At 34.1% G+C, this 12,306-nt stretch overlaps 1 protein-coding gene across 2 annotated transcripts in view; it reads right to left on the bottom strand.

The window, feature by feature from the left end:
* PRKG1 (protein kinase cGMP-dependent 1) overlaps positions 1 to 12,306 on the bottom strand; it is a gene marked incomplete at both ends in the record, with an annotated part of 1,181,231 nt that overhangs the window by 103,009 nt on the left and 1,065,916 nt on the right. For both annotated transcript variants that reach the window (XM_082854343.1, XM_082854342.1), the window contains one exon: positions 27 to 101. In XM_082854343.1, the coding sequence (XP_082710469.1) occupies positions 27 to 101 (75 nt within the window). The remainder of the gene's footprint in view (positions 1 to 26; positions 102 to 12,306) is intronic.

Below are 12,306 nucleotides of genomic sequence, written 5' to 3'. Positions count from 1 at the left end.
AAGACCCCCCCCAAAATTTCACTTACTTTGCTTTAGCTTCTGCATCTTCATATGCTTTATTAGAAACATCATCCAGTCCTCCAATCAAATGCTTGAAAGAGCTGTCGGAGGAAAAACACAGTGATTAGGATAAATCCTCTGCAAAACTGTAACAATGACAACCTAGTCAATGATATATTGAAACAATCTGAAAGGATCTAAATAAAAATGAATTCAAACATTTAATCTAGGTACATTATTAAGAAACTTATGTGATAATGATATAAACTGAGAGCAGGGACTTCTTTTAAAGTGCTGTGAGACTTTACATTTTAATTTTAAACCTCTATAATGTTAATACATGCAAATGGCTTTGTGTGTTGTGAGTATTAAAAAACAAAATAGGCATGAAACATATAGCATGTTTGCTGACTTATATTTAAATGTTGCTTTATCACTTTTACATACACTTTTTAAAAAAACCTATACAGAGGAACTTGACACTCTGCTGGGGGGCCGGGGGGCTGGCTATAAGGGGACTGGAGTAGCTATTATCTCAGGCCCTTGGGTAATGATCTCATCTGAGGGTCAGGGTATCTAGAATGCTGGGCTAAATACACTAAGTATTTCTAATACAAAAAGAGACCATAAGAAAATGACTAGACAGAAAGCCAAGGAATCAAGAATTGTATTCTACAGAGTGTCAAGTTTTCTGTAATGAATTTATTAATGAAGGTCAAATGAATGAATGCAAATGAATGAGCAATAGGCAGCAGTCCTTATAAAATTTTCAAAAATATTATTAATGATAAAATAAATTGATAAATATAACCCCCATGATTGAGAATAGTTCAAATATGACTTTGGCCATTGTTCTTTATGGGGTAAAATTCCCCATTTCCCCACAGAATATCTTGGTTATTACTTAGAGAAAGTCTGCTTTTACTGAAACTCCTTAAGGCTAGATGAGTTGATATTGTAAAGTAAAATACAATATTTCTTTTATTATGAATAAAATGATAATATCTGGTTGATTTTTCTGTTTTCATAAATAACATGAAATTTAAGCACAGAGAGTTTATTTCTCCAAGATGACAGCTATTTAGTAGCATACCAGAATTATAATCCATATTCTCTGATACCCACTCTTGTCCTTTATAATACTTAGATATTTTTAATACAACCAAATCCAAACATTGTGAAAAGGCATTGACAGAGAGGAGCCAAAGAGCATTCAGTGGTAAAAACCAAAGAACAACAACCACTAAAACTTAGCGTTTCAAACACACTTGAATATATTAATAGATTGTGCTCTTAGACATTTAAAACACACAGTCATTTTGAGAATTCAAATAGTTAATAAAAATTCCTGTCTTCCTCCTAGTATCTACTTAAGTTAAGCAGATCAGTGTATTATCAAAGAATTAGAGAGCAAACTGATAACAAATTTGATAAAGATGGAGATTTTTTTACTTAAGAAAATCTGTTCATTCCACTAGGCTCAGTTAAAACCATGCAGATCACTTTTTGAAAATACAGTTTGAAATTTCTGTTAGTAAAGTATACAAATGGAAGAGCCTACATCTGGCCAATCTGTACAGAGTTTTAAAAGTAGAAACCGTCTAATCACAGCAATAAGTTTAAAATTAAGGTTAGGGGGAAAAAACTTTTTAGACCTGGTAATGAGCTGTTTATATTCCTTTTTTGTTAAATCTTAGTCATATCCATGATTTAAAAAGAATGAACAAAAGAAGTATTTTAAGTGAGACTTTTTCATATGTCTTCTTAAATGCCCTTGGTTTAAAATACAAATTTCTGTGGGATAGGGAGGGTGGGAGGAAGGGAGACGCAAGAGGGAAGAGATATGGGAACATATGTATATATATATATAACTGATTCATTTTGTTGTAAAGCAGAAACTAACACACCATTGTAAAGCAATTATACTCCAATAAAGATGTTAAAAAAAAAGAAAAGAAAAAAAATACAAATTTTCTATGGGGTACTAATGATCCAATATTTATGATTTTTTTTTTTTACTACTAGATAAAAAAAAAAATTAAGGGAAATTATATGTACTTACAAAAGGCCCCTATCTTGATATAAGAGAAAATTATTTTTGAAATAAATTCTCTCTAACTGAGGAAAACCCTTTTCATTTAATGTGCAATTGATTTTTTATTATGGAAATATTTTTTAAACTGAGAGAAGAAATTAAAGACTTACTCATAGTCCTCTAACCACAAGTAACTAATAGGAACATCTTTATGTAATTCTCTTTTTTTTCTGCATAGCTTTATTGCTGTTGTTTATAGAGATGTAATCATAAAGTAGCTATGATTTATTATCTTGATTTTTAACTTACTCTTACATCATAAGTGAATACTTTTATTTTTTAAAACTCCATAAGCAATATTTTCACAGCCAAAGTAATAGGTCCTCACATGTATACACATGATAGAATATCTACTTATCCATCTACACACACACACACAGACACGAACACACATACACGCTCACATACGCATACAGATGAAGGAGCGGGCATGGCAACTATCTATAAAAACATTTATATCTATACCCTCAATTAGAGATTAAACATATGGAATTTCTTTTTGAAATAAAAACATGCAGAATTATAATCTTGACTTTGAAATTGGAACCATATGTCCTTTATAAATAATCTTTATTTAGAAAGCAATCCTGGCCAAATAATTTTTTGATACATGAAACAAATGTATTCTGCTAATATTCTGTTTCCTCAAACAATAAGTTAACCCGTATATTTAACTAGCAGTTTAAGAAAATGTAGCATTTTCAAGCAATATTAATAAGTTCCAAATAACTGTGTCTATGTAGCTCTGCACTGATCAGTGAATAATCTAGGACATCTTGATAAACATAATTGATGGCATTTCAGAATTTATCACTCCTGGTGCAAGTATGAACTAATTAGTATCTCATTTCTCCCTGTCACAGACATTCTGTAGGAACACCTGCCGTTTGTGTGGACCCACATCAAACAGACTTCTGAGGAAGTATTACTATAGGTATCAGATGCCTTTTAAATATTTACTCAGGTCCTAGGACATTTCTTGACTACTAAAGGAGAAGACTTTGGTGTTTCAATCAGAAGGGGATTATAATAAAAAGTTCTGAAAACATTAACAACTGAATGAGCAGAAACCATACCATTATTTATCAGTTATAACAAATATAGGAGACTAGAGGAAAATCATTAAATTCTCTTTTTAAACAAACTCACAATTCATGTATGAGTTATATTTTAGCACTGTAAAATAAAATAGCCAACTTCACATATACTCAACATAATTCTGGAATAAATGTAGGGGACATGAATGAGCAAAAGACTTTAATTTAGGGCATTTCAACAGCAAACCTTATTGCAAACACACTAAGCATGAAGCACTCTTCTGCTACTTTTCTTGGGATATAAAATCAAACTTGAACAAGTCTTGACTGAATTTTTTAAGGAGGTGGATAACATGCTATTAGTTGAGTGTATTAAGGTAGAAAGAGAGCAAATGGAAAATCCCTCTTATGCTTAATGCTTATAGTTTAAAAATACTTATAAGGAAGGGGTGGAAAAGGAAGAAGAAAGAAGGAATGACGGAAGGAGAGAAGGATGGATGGAGGAAGGGAGGGCAGAGGAAAAAAGAAAAGAAGGGGGGGGGAGAAATGATGACTTTCACATCAAGAATGGCTTTTATAGAAATTTTCCTTAAGTAACATCAGTTAACAGGGCAGCATTTCTCATTCCAGGAAATTTGTCTGTTTTAGAACATTATAGTGACGGTAACTCAGTGGGTAATAATTTCAGTTATTAAGATGTTTTCATTATTAAGCCAAAACATCCCTTTGAAGGGAGCTGATTACTCAGTGGTATGTCTTAAAAGTGTATAATTTTGTTCTTCAGTTGTGTTATGATGAGACTTCATCTAGAGAGAAACAGGCTATTATATTATTAGAAAGGCAGTTCAAATATCAGAGATCAGCATTATCATGCTGCTAAAAAACAACAGCTTTTAATATTTCACTTTACAGTTTACAAAGCAATTTTATATTCATAAATCATGAATGCAATAACATAGAGTAGTCAATTAGTCCTCATGATCTCCTACCCCCTATTAAACTGTACTGTTTAGGAATCTTACATAAAAATGTTTAAGATAGAATCTTTTCCAATTCAAAATAGGATGGGAGAAGATCTCAAAACTTATTTAGAACATTTTCTTTATTACATCCTTAAATAAGATGGTAATCTATTCTTAACAGTTAAAGATTATAAGTCAAAATAAGTCAAAAGTAAAATCTTAAATCAGAAAGTATTGCAAATACTTCAATAGTGCTAAGCAAAACATTTGTCAAGCATTATCTGAACTCTTACATAGCTCTTAATTTGACAGTGTATATGATTATAGTCCATTAGACTTTTTTTAACATGAATCTTGGATAAATCCTTTAAAATATATTTATTAAAAGAAAATAGAAATTCAGTGTCCAAATTAGTTGGGACAGTTGTTACTTAGCTACGTCCAAGATTTTAGAGGCATCCATCATTATTTTGCTGCTTTTATTGAAAAAAATCTATTAATTCACTTTGTGGCTTCAGGTAAAGGCTCTTGTGTTTGTTACATTATTTTTGTTTGATTGTTTTATTTTTAATTAGCAGTCATAATTATTGTGGTTTATACTATCAAGTGACATATGAATGCATTTCTTTAGAGGGAAAATGAGCCCCAAATACAATAAAACCAACCAACTTCTGTAATTTTTCAATTATCCACCCCTCCATCCATCCATCTGTTCATCCAGACACACATGCATATTTATGCAATGCCTATAATCCGTAAAGAACGACTCAAGCTACTGTGGATCATACAAAGAGAATAATATACCCCCTTACGGAATTTACAGCCTTATATTAGAGATGAGAAACAATTATAATACAAGGCAGGAGGTGAAGAATGGTTGAATACTTATCAGAAGGAAGGCTCTAGTGTCTATAAAAAGTACGTTATCTACTCAAAATTATATATGATAGTAGTTTCAGAGAAAGCAGTGACAATTTTACGAGCAGTTTTCTTATCAGTATTTTTATTCTGTACATATGTTTATATTTGCAAGCAAAATTACACACATTAGTGTGTAATGTATAATCCAAATTACACATTAATGTGTAATCCAAAACATAATTGATAAAGTGGAAACTTTGGAGAGAAGGGAATAGGCCTTTATCCAGAGAAGGCCTTCCCTGCTCATTTCCCAGGCTTTTTTTCACATTAGCTGGAGTAAACCAGCAGATGCCCAGATTATGTGTTTGTTTTGACCACTCATGCATGGTTGAGTTCTTAGCCAAATATAGGGTGTTGGGTTTGGCATATTCAATAATCTGAAATAAATCCTCTTTTTTTCTATTCCCCTTTGGTCCCAGCCACCATTCTCTCTCTTATGAATTATCAGAATTTTTTTTTTTACTGTCACTCTTGTCCTTATACAGTAGGCAGGGTAATCTTTTAAAAAAGTAAATCAGATCATGTCCTTCCTGTATGCCCTCTCTGACTGATTTCTTTCCTACTATGCGCCCTCTGACTTTATAACTTTTTTTAAATTACTTAATTCATTTATTTATTTATTTTTGGCTGCGTTGGGTCTTTGTTGCTGCGTGCAGGCTTCCCTCTAGTTGCAGAGAGTGGGGGCTACTCTTCATTGTGGTACGTGGGCTTCTCATTGTGGTGGCCTCTCGTTGAGGAGCACCGGCTCTAGGTGCACGGGCTTCAGTAGTTGTGGCACGTGGGCTCAGTAGTTGTGGCTCGTGGGCTCTAGAGCACAGGTTCAGTAGTTGTGGCGCACGGGTTTAGTTGCTCCGTGGCATGTGGGATCTTCCCAGACCAGGGCCCGAACCCGTGTCCCCTGCATTGGCAGGCGGATTCTTAACCACTGTGCCACCAGGGAAGTCCCTCCCTCTGACTTAAGAATACATCAAGCTTGCATCTGCCTCAGGGTCTTTGACCTCTGCCTCGAATATTCTTTCTCTAGATCTTTGCATGGCTTTTTCTTAAAGCCATTCATGTCTCAGCTTAAGTGTGTCCTCTTCAGACAGGTCTTCCCTGACTAACCATAGCCAAGTAGCCTTTACCTCAAACCCTAACTGCTGTTACTCTCTGTCACTTTAACCCCTTTTATTTTTATATCAGCATTTATCACTTGTTAAAAACTTTGTTTAAATATCTATTGTCTTTCCCACACTACAACTAGTTTCATGAGATCAGGGACCTAGTCTATCTTATTTATCAATAACTCTTTAGGAACTAGAATATTGCCTGGTGTATAATAGAAAGTTGAAACGAATTAATGGATAGGTGGGGGGGCTCATTCATTCATTTATTGTGTGACCAGGATAAGACAAGAAAACACTTAAGTTGTTTTGAAGCAAAGTTTTATATAAAATTCAAGGTTTACGAGTTGAGAGTGTGTGCCTCTTTGAGCATTTACCTATATGAATGATGAACTTTTAGGACAAAGTTTTAGTTAAAATGAACTCATCATCTAAATTTTGGGTCCTAATGAAGACATACATTGCTATAAATATGGGTTTGAAACACTTAGCGATTTATCATTGAACTATACATGGGACAGTAACTTAGCATAATTATTTTAGCCTATAATGGAATTCATATCCATGAATCCCAGTTGCAATTAAAGTGAAAGCAAGAATTTTAAAATGTAGCACAACTTTCATTTTCAATTAAAAGCAGAAGAGATTAGAATCAAGTCTCATGTGGTAGTTTAGTCTTCTGAGTTATAGAGAATATGCTTTTAAGTATAGACTGCAGTAGCATGCCAAATTCGTAAGTTTCATTTCCTCCAGATTTTCCTATTTTCAAAGCAGAATCTATGGCAACAATGGATACTTTGTCTATTCAATATTTTTTCAAGCATATTTACTTAGAAATAATTTGAAATTTATAAATTTATATATTTTAATCAAAATTGTCTAAAAATAAGTAGGCCATTTTATTAAAAATAAAAATCCATAGATGATATATTTTAGTTTATGTAGATATATCAGTTATATCAGATATCAGTTAAAACAATCTATATTTTTTGTAACTACTTAAAGACTGCCTCTAGAAAACTTTGGCTAAGAAAAGTGGCATGGGAACATAAAATATTATGAAAGTCACTGACTTTTTTTTAAGTAAATTGAAAATGAAATGCTAGGATGGCACAATAAATCTATCTCAGAATATCTTTTTAGTATACTTATTTATGCCTTGAAACTGAAACAAAGCCAACATTAGTCTCTAGAGTAACATTTTTACAAAAATCGGTCTGTCTGGATTTTTATTTCAGATCTATTCTGCTCTTTTTATTTCTTCTAAAAATCATTAGAAGCTAAGAAATAAATATATCTTTTAACACACAAATTAGTGATCAGAAAATCTTGTAATAACAAAAATATCAAGCAAGACATGAAAATGTTAACTAACATGTGTTAGGAATTATACACACTATTTCATGTGAGTTTATCCTGTTTTACAGATAAAGCAACTGAGGTTAAGATAATTAAGTAATTACCCAAGGTTATATGACTAGTAAGTATCAGAATGAAATTTGAATGGAGGCAGACTGACTCTAATCCCCATAATACCAACTGTTACATCATTTTTATCTCCCACTATGGAAAGCTGAAGCCAGCTTTTGAAGCCAGCTCTCCTATCCCTTAAAGGCTAGAATTTGATATCAAATATCTGCTTTCTCTCACATCCTCCCTTTGTGGTCAATTCAGTTCTTTAAGACAACTAACTTTTATTTTAACAGATCATCTTATGTCTTCTATTGCATTATATCTATAGAAGTTCCACTTAGGAAACATATTAGTCAGCTAGGGATACCCCAGCAAAATACTACAGACTGTGTAAGCTTAACCACAGAAATCTATTTTCTCACAGTTCTGGAGTCTGTGAGTCTAATATCAAGGTGCCAGCAGGGTGGGTTTCTGGTGGAGTCTTTCTTCCAGACTTACAGCCCCTTCTTACTGTGTCCTCACATGGCCTTTCCTCTGTGTGCACACCCTCCTGATGTGTCTTCCCCTAATTATAAAACACCAGTCCTTTCGGATTAGTCCCCCCACTCCCCCACCCCATGGCCTCATTTAACCTTGTTTACCTTGTAAAGGTCCTCTCTCCAAATACAGTCATACTGGGGGGTTAGGGCTTCAATATACGGATTTGGGAAATATTCAGTTCATAATAGAAAGTTTCATGAAGAAATCTTAACAGCAATTTAGAAGATGCATCTTCTTGTGTATCTGGGCTCTTTAAGAACATTTTTATTTGTAATTTTTGAGAAGTGCATAAAACTTAAATTCTTGGTTTCCATTTCTTACCCTGGACCTAAAGTATACTGACACTATCACTGTATTTCTCTCCCAGGGAAAGCAGCACCCCAACTTCTTTCTAAAGCAAATCCCGTCTTCATTACTCCTGATCACAAACCCTATCATTACTCTCCTCTGGACTCTTGCTCCATCAATTACAATGTTCTTATTGTTCCATTGTCTCCCTTTACACTTTTCCATCCTTTCAGTTTAGAATGGTCTCTCCAATCCTAAAACACAAAACTGTCCTTGTGACTCAACAGCCAATTTGAATAAACTTCATTTCCTATCTCTCAACCTCAGTTTTCATTTAATTCTCAACCTACTGCAACCTAGCATTCTGTTCCCATTTTTCTTTCACTCTTATTACAACTTTTCCCTCAAAGTTATCACTTATCTGCTGTTAATCCCAATGGTCCCTTTCCAGCTCCCATCCTCAGTGACCTACCTGAGAGTCATGGCCCTGCTGGCCTTCTCTGGTGGTAGCCATGAAACAGAAACTTGTGCCCGTGCGCTGAACTACTCTATTCTTTCCCCTGATTCTCCTCCTCTCCCTCTTCTATGCCACTTCTCAGCATATGTCACACACACACTTCTTCCTCTCCTATCCCTTAAAGGCAAGCAGTTACCCAAATTATGTCCTTCGCCCTCTTTTTCCACTCAATTGATTGACTTATTTTTCTTAAATATTTATTGTTTACGACATGTTCAGTCTTGTTTTTTACCGCCATCATCTCACTGAAATCTCACGACAACTCTATGAGGTAAGTACAATTAACCCTACTTTACAGAAGCTTTACAGCAGGTGTTCTCAAACTCAGCACTACTGATATTTTGGGTCAGAGAATTCTTTATTGTAGAGCCTTTCCTGTGCATTGTAGAATATTTGGCAGCTTCCCTCACCTTTACCCACTAGATATCCTTAGAAAACCCAATTGTGACAATTAAAAATGTCTCTAGACATTGTCGGTGTCTCCAGGTGGAGAAAAAGAAACAAGAGATGATGGGGCTTAGGGAGATTATGTAACTTGCCTGAGGCCACAGAGCTAGAAAAGGGGGTAAATCTGTGATTTGATCCCAGGTAGACTGATCTTTAATACAAGAGACCCTAGTTCTTATGTAATACACTAATTACACTTTTCTTTAAGCTCTCTCAGAAAAAAAAATTTATTCTTAAGACTTTAGTTAGGATCCCCAGGTCAAGGAATTTCAAATCTATATCTCTATCCTTGAACTCTCCAGATCCATAGTGCCATCAGGTCACTCAGTGTCATATGCATATTTCACCAGCAACTCAAACTCAGCGGTATCTGCATTAACTACCTTCCATCAAGACTTGCAGCTAAGTTCCCTGTCTCCCTTAATGGCATTATCATTTAAACAGGGATGCAGGCTAGAAATCTTGGTGTTATGTAATACTCTTCACTTTTACCGAAGTTCATCAGGTCTATCTCTGTAAATCTCTCCTGAACTGGTTCCTCCCTGTCAATGCTACTTCCATTGCCTTATTCAGGCTGTTGACACACTTCCTTACCTCAAAAGCATCATACTTGGTTTCTCTGCCTCAGTCTTTCCCACTCTACTCTTTTAAAAAGATTCTTCCAACAGAATCTAGCTTGCCACTTAACACTTAATTTGTTGGTATAAAAGCAATTGCTTAAACAGGGTATAAGAGACATCATGGTCTTGGAGTCAGACATTCTTGGATTTCTAATCCCACTATGTGGTTCTGAAAAAGTCATTGAGTCTGTCTGATTCTCCATTTCCTTTTCTGGATTTTTTATGTCATCTTTTCCCACAGGACTATTGTGAGGATTAACTGAGATGAAAGAGTATTAAAACAAAGAGTGGGTGAGGGATAAATTAGGAGTTTGGGATTAACATATATATATATACACTGCTATACATAAAATAGATAACCAACAAGGACCTACTGTATAGCATAGGGAGCTATACTCAATAACCTGTAATAACCTATAAGGGAAAGGATCTGAAAAAGAATATCTATCTATCTATAAATATATATACATATATAACTGAATCACTTTGCTGTATACCTGAAGCTAACAACACTGTAAATCAACTATCCTTCAATTAAAAAAGAGTATGTTTATAAATATAGAATTAGAGGGGAAAAGGCAATCTATGCTTTCCATTTTAACAAATGACATAGGCACAAATGATTTTGAATATATGTATTTCTTAAAGTTCTATCAAATTATTTGCTTTATCATTAACATCGTATAGAAAGTATGATAGCTCAGTTGTGTGAGTATTGGTTTCTTCTGTATCAATACAATAAAACTGTCCTATTGGCAATTACTTTGTGTAAATAAAGGAAATAAAACTCTGGAAAAATTATACAAAACAATAAGTAAATAAAACAAAGGCATCATATTGAGAGAATTCATACATTAACTTCCCTGAACTCTTCCCTTCTTCTCCACCACTGAGCACACTCTGTATAATCTATGAATTGGGACCTTCTCACATCATAACTTGTGGTCCATATTTTAATTAGTCATGGAGATAATTTCTACTTTTCCCTGTCTATTTGTCCTTTTCAGGTACTTTGTTAGCCTTTAGTATTTACTTCTGACATTTCAGAAAATGGCTATTTGAACTTTTATATACTCTCACAATTTTCTGAAGCCTTGCATTTTAAATGTGTTTATAATGTCCTCCAGCACAAAGAAACAATTGCAAAAGAATGAACTACCTTCTAAGTTTTGTCAGTAACTAAGCTTCATGTATCAATTACAAGAGAAGAATAAATGTTAAACTAACTCTTCAAGGATGATGACATATTTCATGCCCTGGGCTGAATTGCCCCATCATGTCTTTTAAGATGATTTCAACCAAAAAAATCAAGCTGGTCAGGTTTCAGTGCAACAGATGTTCTCATACATTGTCACATTATACAGTAAACTGTATAATGGTTCTAGATAACAATGAAAAAATATGTATATTATTTGAAGGCAAAAATATATGATGCAGAAAAGACAGTCTCTTCAATAAGTGGTGCTGGGAAAACTGGTCAGTTACACGTAAAAAGTGAAATTAGAACATTTTCTCACACCATATACAAAAATAAACTCAAATGGATTTAAAAAATCTAAATGTAAGACTGAAAACCGTAAAACTCCTAAAATAAAACATAGGTAGTATACTCTTGATATAAGTCTTAGCAATATTTTTTTGGATCTGTTTACTCAGGCAAGGGAAACAAAAGCAAAATAAACAAGAGGGACCTAATTAAGCTTAAAAGCTTTTTCACATTGAAAAAATTAAAAGACAATGCACTGAATGGGAGATAATATTTGCAAATGATATATCTGATAAGCAATTAATATCCAAAATATATAAAGAGCTTATACGACTCAATATCAAAAAAAAACAACCAAATTAAAAATAGGCAGAAGACCTGAGTAAACATTTTTCCAAAGACATACAGATGGCCATCAGGCACATGAAAAGATGCTCAACATCGCTAATCATCAGGGAAACGCAAATCAAAACCACAATGAGACATCACCTCACACCTGTCAGAATGGCTATCATCAAAAAGACAACAAATAACAGGTGTTGGAGGATGTGGAGAAAAGGGAGCCCTTGTGCACTACTGATGAGATTGTAAACTGGTGTAGCCACTGTGGAAAACAGTATGGCAGTTCCCCACCTGCCCCCCCCCCCCCCACAAAAAAGATAGAACTGCCATATGATCCTATAATTTCACTTTTGGGTATTTACCCAAGTAAAACAAAACCACTGACTGGGAAAGATATAGGCACCCTAATGTTCATAGCAGCATTATTTACAATAGCCAAGATGTGGAAGCAGCATAACAGTCCATCAACAGATGAATGGATAAAGATGTAGTATATACACAATAAAATATTACTCAGCCATAAAAAAGAATGAAA

Source organism: Leucopleurus acutus, assembly GCF_964270905.1.
Source record: "Leucopleurus acutus genome assembly, chromosome: 14".
In the NCBI taxonomy this organism is placed as follows: Eukaryota; Metazoa; Chordata; class Mammalia; order Artiodactyla; family Delphinidae; genus Leucopleurus; species Leucopleurus acutus.
Note: the sequence above shows the minus strand (reverse complement) of the source record. Positions and strands in the feature narration are given on the sequence as shown.